The 19,217-nt window shown below is 37.9% G+C and overlaps 1 protein-coding gene across 5 annotated transcripts in view; it reads left to right on the top strand.

Moving 5' to 3' along the window:
* Nucleotides 1-19,217, top strand: part of GSTCD (glutathione S-transferase C-terminal domain containing) — a 142,657-nt gene that overhangs the window by 110,474 nt on the left and 12,966 nt on the right. For 4 of the 5 annotated variants that reach the window (XM_032794244.2, XM_032794241.2, XM_032794242.2 and 1 more), the window contains 5 exons: nucleotides 1,729-1,844; nucleotides 2,672-2,716; nucleotides 5,368-5,496; nucleotides 13,120-13,253; nucleotides 15,501-15,531. In XM_032794244.2, coding sequence (XP_032650135.1) covers nucleotides 1,729-1,844; nucleotides 2,672-2,716; nucleotides 5,368-5,496; nucleotides 13,120-13,253; nucleotides 15,501-15,531 — 455 coding nt within the window. Of the gene's footprint in view, nucleotides 1-1,728; nucleotides 1,845-2,671; nucleotides 2,717-5,367; nucleotides 5,497-13,119; nucleotides 13,287-15,500; nucleotides 15,532-19,217 lie in introns of all 5 variants that reach the window. The other variant, XR_012655932.1, reaches the window with a different exon arrangement.

Raw genomic sequence — 19,217 nt, 5'->3', positions numbered from 1 at the left:
TTAGTGTGTTATGGAGTTTCAGGCATCAGTACAGACCAAAAAGAGAAATAAACATTCAACTTTTTGAAATTAGTCACAGTTCTCAAAATACTACTTTCCCTATTTATTTCAGTAAGTAATTTTGAACTCTTACTTTCCTTTCTAGGCAACTTCAAGTTATTTATAAACTCTGAAAGAATTACTGAAAGAATACTTTTAACACAGAATATTTTTATTTAGCATAGATGAATACTGTACACATCTCAATATTATTGCTTACTGTACCATCTTCTTCAGCTTTTTTCTGTTTTCTTTGCATAGATGGCATAGAATGTGCTACTTGTAAGAAGTCGATCTTTTATATTTTAATTGAAAAATAAGAACTAGATTGTGATACTCTTTTACCACAAGTAGATCCATTGACTTTACATACCATGAGGAAAGATATCACAATCTCCCCATAAAGTTGGATTATTTAATTACGAAGACATTGCCCCAATTTGGTAGGGGAAAGATGAGCTGTTCCTGCAGATGCAGTGATCAGGAAGCTTACATTTTCTTTGGAAACATGCTAGAAGTCATTATTTGGTACTTTGCTCTTGTAGTAAGTTATCTTTAAAACTCTATTCCTTTAATTCTGAGCAGAAGCTTATTTTTTGTAGACTAGACAAGCAAAGAATATTGCAAAAGAATAAAGAGACAGATCCTTTCAGTTGTTCAAGTCCAAACAAAGCCTGAAGTTCGTAAGCAATATCTAGCACACACAACCATAATGGAAAGCTCAAAGAAGGCCCTGTATTTATATTTCTGAGGATATGGAACAAAGTAATCATGCATGGTGTGCATAAAAGTTTAATGAAAAGAAAAAAGAAAGAAAAGTTGTCTAGGTACTTTTTCTTCTTTCCTCAAAGATTAGCTTATGAATGACATTTTGTAGAAATGTCTACAGCTCTGAATATTTTCTGAGCAAAGAAAAGGGATGTTATGGACTTTTTCTTCATCTGAAGAAATAACAAGGTCCCTCAACACTTCATTAGTTTCACTGATACAAAGAGCATGTTTGGAATATATAAATGTTAGCCAAACAAATTCATTCCATCTCAAGAAGCTATTTCATGGCCTTTATCAAGTACCGTTGAAAGCAGCGAGGTTTTAGTTTTCTTTTGTATGGAGTTAGGACATTCCAGTTGTTCTACAGACAGCTACAAGTAACATCTTATTCTACAAATAGTCATTTAAATACACGGGGACTACTTATAGTGTAAGGTAGTACTCAACATGAGTGAAAGTATCACAATCTAAGACAAGGTGCTTAAAGACCTCACGTGATTTTATCCTGTAAAATCTCTAATCTGAGTCAAAGCTCAGTTTCTGAGCCTGAGTCACTGGGTGAAAATACACTTTAAGGTATAGTTAGAGGGTTTGATTACTATATAACAACAATTCGCTTCAGTTTGTAATTGTTGGTGCGCAAAGCCATCTGGGTGTCTTAACAGGAACAACATGAATACATAGTTCCATAATGTGCTAAAGAAATATGTCGAACAATTTAAAAATATTTAGGCTGAGATTTTCAAATCTGCCAAATGTGATTTGTTGTTTACATTGTCTAGACAGCTTTGAAAAATCTCATCATTAATTGTTAGAATTTCCAGTACGGTTTTCTTATAACTATTTAGTTAGAAATATTGTGGAATAGTTATTAAAAATTAGTCAACATCAATTTATTTCCTTTGTTGTCATCCTCAGGAAAGATGTCCAGTGATCGTGCTCTGAGGAAACAGCAGCAATTGAATAATCTGGTGTCCATGGTGACAAAATTATCTAAACCTGGAGATGTGATTGTGGATTTTTGCAGTGGAGGGGTAATGTATGTTCTCTGTATAAAATGCAACTTTATTGTTTTTTTTTTCTCTTTTACAATTCCAGTAGGACATGACTACAAAACAGAGTCTCATGGTGGATGATCCTTTCAGGGGAATCATGGACCAGCCTATCTGTGACAGGATCCTGTAAGGGAGAACAAGCCAGTTCAGACCCACGTGCAAATAATTAAATTGCTAGACAGCTGTCTGGCAGCTAATTAGTTAATGAGCCTGATAAAAAGTTACCAGGGCCCTGTTAAGGTGGATGCTAGAGGCTGAAAGCTCTTGAGGACAGGAGCTCCCATGAGAGCTCAGTAGGCAAGTTCACCAAAGGAGCCTGGAAAGTGTGCTCCTAGAGAGAGGAGCCTGGCTGCTCAAATACCTGTAGAAGGCAGCTTCAGGTGAGTGCTGCAAGGAATAAAGATAGAGATTGAACTGAACCCAGCCCCAGGAAGGAAGGCTGAGGTCTCTGACTTGAGGAGAGTGAAGAGCTTTGAGTGATAGCCTGAGGCTGGAGCGGAGAGAAGGAAAAGACTTTATTTTGAGGGTATATTTAGACTCAGTGTAGACCCCAGTAGGGACTTTGAACTGAGTTGAGTTATTTAAAGAGTACAGAAGAGGGTTAACTGAGGAAGGGTGCTTGCATAGCCATCCTGCGAGCTTGAGGTGGTGGATCTTGAGGCTGCCACATGACACAGGGCAAAGGTACAGACTTTGGAATCTGAGCTGCTTTTACAAAGACACTGTCACTCTTGAAAGGGGTCATTGTGAAGGGGGTCAGCTGCATGGGGTTTGAAAAGTGACTCATGTTTTTTTGGTTTTCACAGGGCCATGTAGGAATTGTTCTTGCTCACATGTTGCCATCATGCCAGGTAAAGTCTCAACAAAAATATATGGACAAAGCAATCTTCCAGACTTTGATAATTCAAAACTTTAAAAAAAAAAAAAAAGCCACTTGATGGAAACCCCAGACTGCTTTAACAGTGATGATTTAGAGACTTTATTTATACTCTATTGTGAGGTTCTGAATTTGTGCATATATCAATATTTGTTGTACTACAGAATTGTGCGGTGTGTGTCATCTATGAAAAAGACAGTTTAGAAGAAGCAGCTTTCAAAAGATGCTAGTAACAGTGCCAAGTCCTCAGGACCTGATCATCTCATTGGTGATTTAAGTGCAAGCTTAATTTGTAGAGTACATGGATAATTGTATCCCTGTACAGCAAAGCACTTAAGTACGTTTAAGTTCTCTGCTGAATTGAAGTGTTGAATTGAAGGCTCTCTGGAAGAGCCACTGCCCCACTTTTCTGACCAATCCTAAAGTCATTGTGTGGGAAGTAGCCTGACTCCCCATCTTACATACACTCATGACAGCAAAAAGAGGTAAGCACTGCCTTCCCCTTTGAAGGCAGCTCTGTCCTAAGTCTCGAGAGGATGTTTCCTTCATTGGGCTTGAGGCTCCAAGTGAATCTGAAAGGGTTGGTTAACTTCCAGCCACTTGCAGCGTGAATAGTAGGGTTCCAATAACAAATAACATTGGGAACTAAAACCTGTAACTGCTCACCAGCCCCATTTCCTCGAACTTATGTGGCAATTAGATGCAGCCTATACTTAGGGCCCTTTGTTTTCGGTTTTTATTTAATTTTTCCCAGGAATTTATCGGTGTAGATTACTGCAACAACAAAAACAGGTGAAAATTGGTGTAAAAAACTATTAATAATTTTTCTGGGCAAATAGGGTCTGTTTTGGTGGATGGAAGGATGGGGGGAAAGTATTCAATAGATTAATGCTTTGATGAACAGAATTCAATGTGATTTGCTGCAGAACTAAAAACAGAACTCAAAACACAATGCCATCTCTGAGTTTTAAGAAAACAATATATCTCTAATCCCCAAATAAAACTTTTCATTTGAATAAGCAATTTATGGTTGTAGACTTAGAACTATTAGCCTATAAATATTTACATGTAATAATTGGGCCACACAATTTGTAGCACATACACTCAACTTCATCCTTTTTTCCTGTTTTTGTGTTTTTAAAACTTTTGAACACTTCCTTGTGTTCTGAAACAGATATTTCTTTTCTTCCTGTTTTAGTGTGTTAAATCTTTAAACAGTTATCTGCTAAAAGCTTGAAAAGTGTACATGATGGGCGTGAGATTCGTCAGTACTTTCAGGTGCGCACACACTTCAGAGCTTGTGTGCGTACCTGTTTGTTTATTGTGTGTATCTTCTAGACTAATACATATAGCCTTGCTTCAACAGGCAGCTTTGAATATACACAGACTAATGTATTATCATAATACATATATCTCATGCAATGTATTATATTTTCCTAAGAAAACAAGTTATTTTTATATATCTGAATGACAGAAAAGTAGAGTGAAAATCGGAAAAAAAAAATACTTTTTGTAGAACCCAGGATTTTTTCAGTAAAAATCAGTTTAAACTCAAAACAAAGGGGTTTACTTATACTATATATGATTGCTGTTATAAATCTCTTCAAGGTTTATTTATTTTCTAAGAGCTAAGTATTGGTACCGGTATTTGTATGTACTGTTCTAACAGGGCCCTAACTCAGAGTAGCCATCATGCCCAGTGAAGGAATAGGACACATTACATTGAGAATATCTGCTTTAAAAAGTGATAGAGTTAGGGAGGCTGCATCAAAAGAACAAAATGACACCTTCTGTCTTGATATATGGTATAGACAAAGCAGAACTATGAGTTATAGAACTGAAAATAAAATTAAGCTACCTCGGTGAAGCAGTTGTCAGTGAAACTTTTTAATCAGGCAATTACTAATTGAAAATCCCACTCCTTTTTATACAGTTCTCAGTATTTTTATGAACAAAACATAGTATTGTGACTATTAAGCATGTTGTGATATACTTTTTTCATATAGATGTGTGTGTGTGTTTTATGGTTGTGAAAGGGGCAAGCTAACAATGTTTGAAACTGAAGTACTGTATACACAAGAAATTTACAGGGCCACAAATAATCCCCATCAACTCTGACCTAACTGAAAGCACTGATATTTAAGAGAGAGAAGATTCTGGATTCTAATGTCAAACTTAGTGCAGGAGGCAAGAAGGAGCCAGTGGAGTTGTATCATACAGTCTTATTAAACATGTTTCTGTAATATATTTGTGCAAAAAAAAAAAAAGGTTTCTCACACTCACAAAAACAAACCCCTACCAGCGCAGAACCTTTAGTTTCTAACATTTGCAAATGTTAGAGTTTAAAAGTTTGGTTAGTTCCAAATAGATGCAGGACTTGACTGCAAAAAGAAAAATTTTGTTCAGAAAAACAGAACATATCTGTCAGTCCCTTGGTACTAGCAGATACTGAGTGCCTTCCATCTATTTCACTAGCACATCACTTTTGGGGAGATCTCATCACCAGTCTCAAGAAATTAAGTAAAGATTTTACACCAGAATTTTGGGGTACTGTATAGCAAGTATCATTTTCTTTTGATTTTAGAGCAATATTGCTGACTTATTTTCCTGTATATGAAAATCCAGGTGGTGCTGATAGAAAATAAAGAGTTGTCATTGGTACGTGCTAAAGACAGAAGTGATGAATTAGGATTACACAATATTTGGTTCATTCAAGCAAACCTGGACTATTTTAAAGGAACTTTTAATATTGGGGTAAGTGATTGATTTTCCAACTTTAGAGTCTACTGATTATTAAGAAAAAATGTTTCCTTCTGTAGGTGATTAAATATACTTACAAACAATTCCAATACTTGGGAATATGAAGCCAGGCATTTCTGATGCTATTTAAAGTTTTGTTCTATCAGCAGGAAATCAGCTTTGAATGTATTACAGTTAGAACATAAGGGAATATGATCCCCCTATTCTTATTTTTTTGTTGAATGATTACACAGTATTCTCCGCAATGTGCAAAACGCAAATGAGAAAGATATTCTTGTTCCAAAGAGTTTGGTGTCTAAGATGATAATTAAAGTACAGGAACTCCTCACTTAACGTTGTAGTTATGTTCCTGAAAAAATGTGACTTTAAGTGAAACGATGTTAAGTGAATCTGATTTCCCCATAAGAATTAATGTAAATGAGGGAGTTAGGTTCCGGGGAAATAGTGAAGCTTGATTGAAGTGGAGGAGTCAGAGGGTGGGATATTTCCCAGGGAATACCTTACTGCTAAATGAACTAGCAATTGAGTAAGCCCTCAAGGGTTAACTGTCGCAACACTCTGCAAGGCAACAGGAAAGGAGGGAGGGCAGACAGAGAGACACACCCTGTGTGTGAGAGAAAAAATGTGCATTTCCCCTTTAAGTAACTGACCCCAGGCTCAAGTACACTGCCTTGTTAATTAAATCAGCTTGCTAAGACCTGAGACAGCAGCCTAGAATCTCTCTTCCTCCGTCGTGTGTCGTGCCCCCACCCTGCTCTATGGAAGATGGGGTAAGCAGGGTGCAGGAGCAGGTGGGAGGGTGAGACACCCTGATATTAGCCCCACTGTTCCCTCCTCCCCATGTACAGCAAGCAGAAGTCTCTGGGAGCAGCTCCAAGGCAGTGTACAGGAGCAGCACATGGCAGTGTGGAGAGGGACAGCAGCTGCACAGGGAACTTAGAGGAATGGGGAGCAGATAGGAGGGCTGCTGGTCCACCCTAATTCTAACCACCCACCAGCTAGCTGCAACGGGCTGCAAAGCTGAGAAGGAACAAGTGGATATGTATCAGAGTGAGTGAGAGGGGAAAGGTTGCATTTAAAGGCCCAGACTTTATACCCAGGCTGGAATACTCCTAGTTTTCAGTGTACTGAGTGCCATACAAGTAACCCATCTTGCCGGCCTGTCCTGGCTACAGCTTAGGCTGCTTACATAACTGCAGGTTTGTGGTTCATATGGTTCAGTGGTGCATCCTCCAGTGCTTTCAAGTGTGTTTTTGTTTTGTTTTTCTTTAATCTTGTAATTCAGGGGCAAGTATGAAGGGTTAATTATTTAGGCCCATTCATTTCCAGCTATACAGCTGAACTATTTGTGCTATGGGAGCCCTAGGTGCTTTTCCAAAAGCCAAAATCTTCTTTATAATTTACTTCTATCCAGAAATCGTACACAAAACACGCAACTGTAGTTCATCCTTTAAATTAATCACTAGTTTTTGCATTCAATGTAATCTCTGTTCAGATTTTCTGTTATTGAGATTGAGGCTAAATTAAATGTTCCTGTGAGAGTTGTACTTTATAGGGGTATGTGTTATACTTCTGAGTTTTAGCCTGGGCTCTAAGACTGCAGTACAAAATCATGTGCTACTCTTCACTGCCCAGGATGAGGTCATTTCTCCTTGACAGTCTGCTTCACTTCAGACTCAGATGGGCTAATTTTGCCTTTGTGGGACAGAAGTATAGTGCAACTATTTCACATTACGTACATTTGCACTCTTATTTCATAGGTAATAATCATGTTACATTGACAAAATTGTTATAATTTGCAAATTATAACTGTTAAACATGACATAACAGCCAAGTGGTATCATTACACAGAAATAAAACAGTATAGAAATAATTGACCCCTGATATGGTTCTTGAAAGAGTCTAGAAAGACTTTCTCAAATGTAATAATTCTATGTACCCTGAATATAGTTGATTATGAAGGAAGTATTTTAAGTTTCTCGTGGCATATTATTTGGAATACTGTTTGTATAGTTCATAAAATGGCATAGCAGCAGCACAGACAGTATAGACTACTTGATAGTGTTTGCATATAGAACATTTTAAACCAATCTGCCCCAACTCAAGTGTTCTTTAAGCATTGTGTAACTTTGTTGTGCTCAGTGTTGTATTCCTGATTGAGACAGTCATTGGTCATGGCTTTGAGGATAAACATGGAAGCAGGCAGTTTATTTTGATATTCATCTGGATGTCCATAATAACAAACTGAAGATTGTTTTTGTTATTACTGCAGAAAATAACCTGTCATGGTTCATTTTGTTGCTGTATATTATGTACTTGGAAAATAAGGAAGAGGCAAAAAATGACATTTTGTATAAACCTGACAAAGAAGTCTTGACCTGTCTGGATTTTGATTAGTAGGGAATATGTGTAACTGTTTTGAGCTACCTCAGATAAAGTTGTGCTGTTCTATTTGGCTGCTAGCTTATTGTTAACTTCACATTTTCAAATGTAAGTTAAGAAGAACTTGTCTGCCAAATAATTCCTCTTATTCATTGGATCAAATTGCAATATTTTAAATGCATGGAGTAATGAAAAACAGGGTTCCAAAACAGAGTATTCGAATATATGATCTGATTCACACTACTAAGTACAGCAAGGATCTGGAGCCTGTAAGTAGGAAAAACTGCTATAATGCTGAATTGCTTGGAGTCCTCATTTAAATGTCAATATTCAGAATACCCCTTAAGCTCTTAGCTATTTTTTATGATGTTTGTTATTTTATAGCACTGATGCTGTCAGAGCTGACTTAAGCAAAAAAATTGAAAAATTTGGCTTGGTTTTTCTGGTGCATTAGATTCTCTTTTAATCTGGCAAAGATACAGAAAAGAATGAAAGATTAAAGAGAAATATGGTCTCATGAAAAGTCCTCCTTTTCCTGCCACTTGTCTGCAGATGATAAACCATGCTGAAGTGTCCCAACATTCAGGACATTTAATGTACAGCAGTATTTTCACAGTGTGTAGACATGCACTATCACTACATCAGCTGTGTTGCTTCTGTGTTTGGGGAAGTGTCTCCGTCGTCCTACAGTTTTGTGACTGTAATATTTACATTAAGGACTAAATGAGTTAGTTGTCCAGTATAATATGAAGTCCAGTAGAATAGAACATCATGACAGAACTCCATATTGGATGATGTTAATGACAACCAGTTTTCAACTATGTGGATTCTGCTGAGCTGAAAGGAGAAGTCAGTTGGCTTCAAGGTTATGCAGGATCAATAAAATAATTCTCTACGGATATTAGTTAGCAGCAATTAATTGTTTCTTTTATATGTACCAGATCTGTGTTTTAGCACTACACTGAAAGAAGAGCCCCTTCCCCCCAGAACGGAACTGGGAAAGGACAGGAATTAGTCAGTGTTGAACCTGGTAGCTGTGATTTTTAAAAATCTTCTCTTGTTTTTAAATTATTTTTGTTCAGCTACTTTGTTTTTATATACAATGATGAACGGTCTGTTCAATACAGCCATAACACCTTTTCCTACACTAACAAGCATATTTCTGATCCTTCTGTGTGCAGCTGTATTAACTACTACAGGTACGGATTGATTGCTTTGTTCACTGAACTTACATAAAGCAATTTGCAGACAATTGTTATCTGTTTTATTTTGTTTTTACACAAATTTGGGATTTAAGTTATTTTACCTTTCGATTTCTGTAGTCTAAAATCTTACTGTGAACCTTTAAATGTGAGTTTAAACCCTGTTTCAAAACTTCTATGCTAAAGATTAATTAAAACACATTTATATAAGCACACGCACATGCATATCTGTGTGCAGAATATTCAGTTAAAGGGAGAATGTGCTATAATTTCTCCAGTGCTCAGAGACCATAGAGAAAATTAACAACCATTAAAATGATGACCTATTGTGCTCAAGTATTTTTCTCCTCTACATGTGAATGGCTTGTATCAATTGATATGCCTAGCCTTAATGTTCTTTTGACGTAGTCTATTGTGGGTGGATATTTTTCCATTGTACCTAGGTTTATGTTTTATAGTGGTGGGGAAGGGTATTATTTAATACCGGTCTTGGTAATACACTGGCTGGAATCCTGTATAATTATTGCCTATAATCCCATAACAAGATCTACCATTTATTTGGATACTGTGTATGATTAACATGCCTTTATCAAAATGGTAAAGTCAATGTAATCAGTCAGTAGTAGCTACCTATGTCCCTGTAACATATTTGTTTAGGGCGAAATTGTTTCTGGCCCCTGTATGGCTACATAATAGGGAACGGCACATGAGAATCTTCCCTGTACATGAACCAGGTGCTTCCTTCATAGGGACCAACCCCAGAAGCAATCTTTTGAGTTCCACTGAGTGTGGGAAATGCTCCCAGGTGTGCTATTCACTCCAAAGAGCATGGAGAGGATATAGGTTATGACTGGTCATGGAGGGGAATGCACACTAGGAGTGGTGCAGTGAGTGTGCGCCGCCTGAAGTCCGGGAAGCTCCAGGACAACTAGGGCACTATGGTTCCACGGTGCCTCAATGCCAGGTTGTGCATTAGTGGCACAATCTGGCCTTTAATTTTTAAAATTTAGTCTGCTAACATGAAGATTGTGACAGACTGGCACATTTTATATGGATATGATTATTTGTAGTGAGATAGTGCCCAGAGGCCCCAGCCAAGATCAGAGCCCTTATTTTGACAAGCACTGTACAAACACATAGTGAGACACAGTTCCTTCCCAAGGGCTGTTACAGCCTAATTAGACCAGACAGACAAAGTGGGAAGGTTAAACAGAAAGTACTGAGCACCCAGCATTTGAAAATCAAACCTTGGTAAGGTTTCTCAAGTGGTACACCTGGGATGACTAGTCACCTTTGAAAATCTTGGCCATGACTTGTAATTTTTTTTTCTCAGACCTCTGCAATACCAGGGTGCAATATCAATATTAAACACTGTGTGATAATGAAAATTTGATTTCCTTACTTCTGTCATAGCATTAGCTATCTTTTTATGGAGCCCTAACTAGGCATTTTAGTGCCAGGGGCAAGCAAGCATATTTGCGCCCCCCACTATTTTCCCTCATTTTTCCACCCAGAGATGATGGGAGGGGGGCACGGAAGGTCACATGCCTCCTAGTTTTTTTGGTTGCACCTCCCTACAACCCAGACAGGTTGGGTGGCCCACTGAGGTGAGTCAGGGGTTGGAGGTGGTGCTCCCTCCTCGAACCTCGTTGCAGCAGGGCTGGCCCAAGTCAAGCCCTGCTGGACCGGGGCTTTACATGTCACCTCTGTTTCTGTCCCATTTTCCCACCCCCAGCAGCTTTGTGCTTTGGGCGGGTGCCCCAGTCATCCTGCCCTGGTTACGGCCCTGTCTTTTTGTACCCTTTTGTATGGTTTCCACTCTTGTTATTGTTTCCATGTATCTACAGATTTCAGTGCAATGAAGCAAAGCAAAGCCAAAGGTTTTTTTAGGGAGGATGGAAAAGAGTGAAGATTTATTTTTCTCTACAGCAGCTGTGGCTAGATTTTGAGCACTACTGAGAACCTGTTAGTCATCTGGAACTTAAATCTCTCAAGATCAAGGCCATAAATTGTTCCTGAATTTCTGTGCATCAATCTAGTTTTTTTTACCAACTAATCTTCCATAGAAGGTGTGTTCAGGTTTTTATAACATGCTCATGTGGTACAGAAAGTTTTGAAATATCACTGTGGTACGTCACCAGTCTCTCTCATCACTTTTAGATGGTTGAAATGTTTCATCTTGCATATTATAAGCAGTGTACCTCAAGGAGGAATGGAATTTAATCCACTTAAGCCCTGTATCCAAAAGGTCACATATTGGAAAACTGATCTAAGATCAAGGCTTCAGTGCCTGAGAATCAAATTAAATTATTCACAGATCAATGTAGGTCAAGAAATACTAACAAGTCAATACAGTCACAGAAAACATCTTAACTACTAATTATAAATCACAACCAAACCCTCAGCTCACCTCTCATACCGCATACTAGTTTTTACTATTTGTCTGTTAAAGATCTGCTGACCTCCTATGAAACACTTTATAGAAGCAGTTCTATCTTATTTCTTTTTTTGTTTTGTTTCCTCCCAGCACTTAAAGGAATTTTAACAAATGACTAAAAATGGTGGCTAATTAGCATTTTTTCCCATCGCTAGGAGAATCTGAGAAATTTGTTATGTTCTGGATTGTTTTGCTTTATTTATTTTCTGTTAAGAAAATGTAAATGAGAACATGATCTTTGTGCCTTAAGGGTTCATTTGTTCCTATTGCTTGTTCTCCACATGAAATCACAGTCTGTGACGTAATTTTCATCTTAGCCAATCATGTAGTCAAACAGAATTGTGATACCATGTTAGGAATAAGCAGGAGGAACAGATTAATACTTAAGGCAGAAAGAGCCTGTTTTTATGGACAAGTTCCTATAGAGAAAAATATATAAACAAAACGTTGATATAAGGAAAATTTATTTCTGTAAATTCCCATTTTTTTAAAAGCTACAGTTTTGTCCCTTATCATTAAGGCTAAGTTTTTGTCATGGATATATTTAGTAAAAGTCACGGGCAATAATGAAAAATTCATGGAAGCCTGTGACCTGTCCTTGACTTTTACTAAAAATACCCATGACAGCCTGTTCTTCCTGGAGTGCCTAGCCCACTCTTTGGGCTTGGGGTGGATAAATGACCCCACCTCCTCCTGCCTCTTTTGTGTCAAAGGAGCTGACCTGCTTTCCACAGTGAGTGTAGTTAGGACTAGCACTTGCAGAGAAGTGAGAGGTGGAGCCTCCTTCTGTATTTCACATTCACACACACTCACAATCTGGCCTGTCATGGTTAAATGACATGTTAAATGTTTTTTCCTGGTGTACAAATGCATCTCGAAAGAAAGAAAGACAGAAAAAAAGACAGAAAATTACAATGGAATGACAAAATCTTTGCCTGCTTATGGTCTCTGACAAACAAATACCTGTTTACCAAATACCTCAGCTATAAAGGTGCTGTCTCATTAACCTAAATTTGATTAAATATATTTTTCCTCTTTCTTGGCTTTATGAAAACCAAATAGTCAAAAGTGTGTTAAGATTTTCTTTCAATGAGATGATACATAATATGACCTATATGTGTGTTCCTGATTATTGTATTTCACACATTGTTTTTATTATAAAATCTAGCTTTAAAATATTTCTGTACATTTCTAAGGATTTCTTACTTGGACTAAAATTGTTCACTAACCAGCATGAGAGTTTGTTTTAAAATGTATTTTATATGTATCTTCAGTTGAGTTGGTATGGTACTTACTGTAAAATGTCATTGGCAAGTAACTTCAGTTCAGCAGCTATAATTTCTCCACCAACATGAATAATTTATGAAGTTGCCTTGGCATTAAAATGAGCAAAAGAAATGTCTGACAGAGCCATGAGGCACACAAGGTGAGTGGTTGAGAATAGGCTCTTGCCTCACCCGGTAGCTTGCACTGCAGTGCATGGGGAATTTTCTTTAGATTTTCAGATAATTCAGTCAGCCAGAAAACTGCTAAGAAATAGAGTTGTAAGTGAACAGAACAATGCTGTTAAGGTCTCTTTTTTTATATATATTTTAGGTGGCTCTGCATGCTTGTGGCGTGGCAACAGATATGGTGATTGAACATTGCATCAAGGCTCACGCAGCCTTTGTCATCTGCCCTTGCTGTTATGGTTTCATTCAGAACACAGTGAAATTTACATTTCCACGAAGGTGAAGAATCTAGTTGTACAAGGGACTGGAAATGTAAAGTTAAATTTGCACTATAAAGAGGGGAAAAAATCAAAAGTATGTAAATAGACAAAGAATCTGAACGCTGCCCTATAAAGTTGCTGTGTCAACATTGAAAAACTATATGTTGACTTTAACTGTCCAGGACAAACAGGTTCACCTCATCAGTGACCACAAAAATACCTACAGCCTTCTTTCCAGAAATACGCACTCCACTGAGAAAATGGATACTTTACTAATTCCTGGATTGGTGTTAAGACAGCTATTTAACACAGTTCACAAAGATTTTATATACCACCAATTATATAAGTGTTGTTAGATACAGTGCTAGTGAATCAACATGTACTGTACTAATCTCCAACTCCAAAATAATGAATTTATGGAAATTTCATGAAAATGGTAACGGGTATTGAGATGTGTGTGTGTGGTAGGGGGGAGTATCACACTCTGTCTTAGACACATAATATGTATGCAGTCAGTTACAATGGGACTGATTGACAAATATGTTACTGCAGTTCACCACCAGTGAAACCCCATTGATTTTGGTGGATTTACACTGGCATAAAACTAAAGGAATAACTGGTCAATCAAGCCCACTATTCTTAGGTTAATCTTTTTGATATTTCTACCACAAACTGTACTTATTGTCTTCTCCAGATTTAAGATGTCCATGATCCTAACCCTTAGGCTTTGGCCTTTTTAACGCCATTGGTCCAAAAATAATACATCTTAAGAAGTGGGTGTATGGGAATGAAGGCTATAGTGTTTCAGGACAGAGTTAAGATTCAGTAGCTTTAATAGTGTATTTTCATACTTTCAGACTGGTTTATGGTTTTAAGTAGACTCTTACCTTTTGAATTTCGAAGATTATAAAATTTGAGTTTTATTAGAAAATACAACACCCTTTGGGTCTATATTGTCTAACATAAATAAGTCTTTCTATCTTAAAAGGGATTCATCAACCTAAAAATAATATATTTTTGTATGAAAATATTTTTCTTACTACTTCTACAAGAAACATCTAAGATTGCTGTAACTGAAAGCGATTAAAGAATAACTATTTGTTTTTTTCAGTTTGATTACTTTGTGCATTTGACAGCACTTCATGTTGCCCCAGTTTTGTTCTATATCTTGTATAGTATGTTTCTTCTTTTGTTTGTTTCCCTCTTTTACATAGCAAGAAGGAAGAAAAAATATTTAAAAAAACAGGATAATACAACTGAAGTTGCAAAATGGGCAGAGTGATTTAGGAGCAGATATAATATTAGAAACTACTTTCAACTTATTTTTTAAAGGTTGACTAGATGCTATCATTTAACTTCAAGTTAATTACAATTTTAGACTGGAAATTCATTAAGGTTTGTGAAGATGTTTGAGATCTTTTGCTCAAAGGTGCTGTAGAAATGCAAAGTGTTATGTTTTTATTAACATTTACAATTTTAAAGGCTCTAAAGCACATAAGAGACTCTCTGTCTCTTAGTGTAGCAATTCAGCCTTGGGACTACAGTTTAATTTTCTTAAAGTTGGTAATATTAGAAAACATTCCACAATAACTGGGCGCAAAGTATTTAATTCAATTCTAGTGACAAATAATGTAGTTCTGTGGTATGGCAGACACAAAAGGCATGTGTGCATGTACTGTTGGGCAGCGGTTCTCAAACTTCATTGCACTGAAACCCCCTTCTGACAACAAAAATTACTACATGACCCCAGGAGGGGGTACTGAAGCCTGAGCCCACCCAAGCAGAGGGGGGTCAAAGCCCGAACTCCACCGTGCTGGCCTTCACCTTTGGCCCCAGGTAGTGAGGCTTGGGCTTTGGCTCTGGGCCCCAGCAAGTCTAACACCAGCCTTGGTGACCCCATTAAAACGGGGTCATGACCCACTTTGGGCTCCCAACCCACAGTTTGAGAACCGCTGCTGTAAGGATATATGTGACTATGATATAGAGTATTTATGTAAAATATGAACAAAGCCAGTTTTATAAAAATGTGTAATATTTATAATGGTTAAAGAAAAAACTTCAATAAATAGTACAACAAAACATAAAATTACATATAATGTGCCTTTTCTTCTCAAGTGAACTAAAGCTGTCATAGTTTCTGCTTCTGAATACAGCCTCCAGATAAAAATATTTTGTTTAAAATTCAGTCAAGTGTTTAAAAATTACTTCTGTTTTCAATCTTAGTTATTTCCAATGTTGATTGAATCAATCTCCTTTTCTGTTTCAGTCATCAGTTCAAGGAAGTTTTATCCTACAAGGTATGTAAAGGTATTTCTGTGGTTAGATTTTCTTTTTGTGCCCTTTTCTGCATTTCCCCTGTGGTTTGTAGGGAATTAATTTATCTTTTAATTATGAGGATGAACACACGATGTAGTAATGTTTAGTAATTCAGATCTACTCACATTCCTTCCACTTTTTAAAAAAGGCTTATTTTCAATAAAATAAAATCAGATGATTTCTCCATAAAAGAACTTTATCCCTTAGTAAAGATAAATAAAACACCCCTAAGATTCATGTTTTGACACATTTCATTTAAAATCTTCTGGATACCACTCATTGTATAGACTTTGTGTACGTATTGATTGTTCTTAGGTGTATAGACCTAACTAAATGTACAGTAGAATGTTTTGTATACTGCTTGCTTCTAGAGAACTCATTTTCCGATAGCTCTTATCTGAAAAATATTTAAAGAACTAGCTTTCTTTCTGTACTGCAACCTACTAAAGGCGATACAGTCTATTGTAAGCTTCAGATTTTTCTCTGTCTAATGATAGTGCTTTTCCTTAATTTTTACCTTGAGCATTGGATAGGCACTTTTTATAAATAGGAATAAATCATTACTACAATTCTTTACTAAGATTGTTTTAGTAATTATTTTAATGAAAATGGCTTTCTAAAGTATTTAATATACATTTAATATGTCATATTTGATTTAAGATGAGTTTAAAATGTCATTGATCAACAAACCTTTGAATAGTTGTATTACTCTCTTTCTCTAATCATTCTCCTGTGTGTGACTGGGTGTAGTGTTAACTAAAATTTTTTATTTCAAAATAAGAGGACTTTTTGTTCAATAGTGAATTCTCATTCATGGATTAATGGATTTTACCATTTCTTTTGCCTAAATTTGCTTCCTTATACAATGGCAGCAGTTTCTCCTCCCTTGGTTTTCACACCTCAACTGCTAGAAGAGGGCCTCATACTCCTTGATTAAACTAACCTTGTTATCTCTAGCCAGCTTCTGGAAATTTCTGGAAATTTCCACTACGTGCATCCGACGAAGTGGGTATTCACCCACAAAAGCTCATGCTCCAAAACGTCTGTTAGTCTAAAAGGTGCCACAGGACTCTTTGCTGCTTTTACAGATCCAGACTAACACGGCTACCCCTCTGATACCTTCCTTATATGTAATTCTTGAGCCAATTTTCACCTCTTTTGTAATCAGATGATTTCTCCATAAAAGAACTTTATCCCTTAGTAAAGATAAATAAAACACCCCTAAGATTCATGTTTTGACACGTTTCATTTAAAATCTTCTGGATACCACTCATTGTATAGACTGTGTACGTATTGATTGTTCTTAGGTGTATAGACCTCTGATACCTTCCTTATACGTAATTCTTGAGCCAGTTTTCACCTCTTCTGTAATCAGAGGTGATGTGGGGGGTCACACAGGGTAACATGCCCCCTCAGATTTCTGCCAGGGCTTATATACCCTTCCCTGAAACCTTTAAATTCTGCCCTCTCTTCTCTCCCCACCCCCCGCACACTATCACTATGTGTCGCCTCTATCTCTGTAATGATCCTGTATTTGGAGGACCTACCTTGGAAATGCTCACCAGCATTTTTCCTTTGTCTTCTCAGATCTCCCTGTGGACATCTTAGGTTTCTTGATGTTACACAGTAACTTAACTGCAGAAAGTCCCTAGAACCTTGAGAAACCTCCTCAAATTTGAACAGTAGGAAGAAAAAAACCACGTTCCTTTCAGCCCCTAGCATTCTGTGTCCAGAGAAATAAACAATCTTAATATCTCTGTCAATGTCACTTTTAAAGTGCTTTTACAAACTACTTGTCAATGTTGTAAAAGTTTTTTGGGACAGATTTACAAATAAGTTAAGTCTGAGAACTGTTAGGTTGTCACATGCATTGTAGTTGTAGCCATGTCATCCCCAGCTTATTAGAAAGATGAAGTGGGTGAGGTAATAACTGCTATTGGACCAACTTCTGTTGGTGAGAGAGGCAAGCTTTCGAGCCACACAGAGCTCTTCTTCAGGTCTGGGAAAGGTATTCCAAGTGTCACAGCTAAATGTTAACTACTTATGCTAAACAATCTGTTCCACCTTGCATGTAGTCATCCTCAAAGGAAAGCTGTACAACACTTTCCAAAGATGAGCCTGGGAAATCAAATTCATAACTCTGCAAGACACTAAAAGTCATGGACTGAACAGACACACTGGATTTATGGCTTATTGCAACAACCCACTAACCCCCTCCTTTTGTCCTATGACTGCAGAGGTGTTAACAGGCCACTCTACCTTAAACGGAGGCCCCCACCTCTGAAGCCCCTGTCGGGGGCTGATAGCACCAGTTCCCTTTCCCACCTATGCAGGAGGCACAAGCCCCTCCATCCAGCTCCTCTCACTGTCCACTGTGGAAGGCAAAGTCCTTGAGATTATCGTCATGGTCTGCTTCCACCACTGCCTCCATGCTTGGAGGCCTGGTGGTTGTGGGGGGGCACACTTGTGGATACAGCCCCTTTCCACCAGTGCCCATGGTATGAGAGAGCCTGAAGCCCTGCACCCAGTTCCCAGCTCAGAGACCCCTGGAGGCGCTGTGAGAGGCTGGCACAAGATTACTCACTAAAATTTGGCTTGGGCACTCTGCCACCATGACAGAAGGGCAGCCAGGACAAATTTCAGTGGTGGTATGACCCCATGCACCAGATCGCAGTGCCAACCCTGCAGAGCAGCAGCAGCTCCAGCACGACCTTGAAGACTTCAACTGTGGCTGCTGGTGGGTGGGAACGGTGCTAGAGCTTGTGCTTCCCATAGGGCTGGGGCCAGGGGGAGCCCTGGTGGTGCCACATTGCAATGTCATTCTCTAAAATTTCACCTGGCTGCCCCCTGGCATAACAGAGGGGTGGTTGGGCCAAATTTCAGTGAGTGACATTGCAAAAACAGTTGCAGTGGGTGCTGGAAATTATGCTTTCTGCAACAATATCATGGCTTTAATTATAATTAACTTTGGTTATACAGATAGCTATAAGCATCTTTATGTATCATATTAATATATTGGTTAAAATCATTGGCTAGTGACTAAAGTTCAAATGTGATGGGCAGACATTGTCTGTGTCCCTTAGTTCCCATCTTAAATTCATTTTTCTTATCTTCCTTTGAGAGATCCAAGGAGACATCAAGAAGAATGACAGTTCCCATATAACGATAAATCTGATTTTTTTAAACCAATTTACTTTATTTGTACATAACAAGACTTATAATGGACCAACAGGGATATAACCTCTCTATGTACATGGGATCCATTCACTGTTGGTCCCCTTGGTCTACTTGTGATCAGTTTACTTTTCTGATGGGAACATTTTGCCTTGATTCATTAGAGGTTAAAGTTGCAAAACTAGGCCTATGATGTCAAGTATCAGAGGGGTAGCCGTGTTAGTCTGAATCTGTAAAAGCAGCAGAGAGTCCTGTGGCACCTTATAGACTAAGAGACGTTTTGGATCATGAGCTTTCGTGGGTGAATACCCACTTCGTCAGATGAATGTAGTGGAAATTTCCAGGGGCAGGTATATATGTGCTAGTAAGCAAACTAGAGATAACGAGGTTAGTTCAATCAGGGAGGATGAAGCCCTATTCTAGCAGTTGAGGTGTGAAAACCAAGGGAGGAGAAACTGGTTCTGTAGTTGGCAAGCCATTCACAGTCTTTGTT

The sequence above is a fragment of the Chelonoidis abingdonii genome, chromosome 5 (genome assembly GCF_003597395.2).
Source record: "Chelonoidis abingdonii isolate Lonesome George chromosome 5, CheloAbing_2.0, whole genome shotgun sequence".
Lineage (NCBI taxonomy): Eukaryota > Metazoa > Chordata > Testudines > Testudinidae > Chelonoidis > Chelonoidis abingdonii.
The sequence above is the reverse complement of the archived record's forward strand: the minus strand, read 5'-3'. Positions and strand labels throughout refer to the sequence as shown.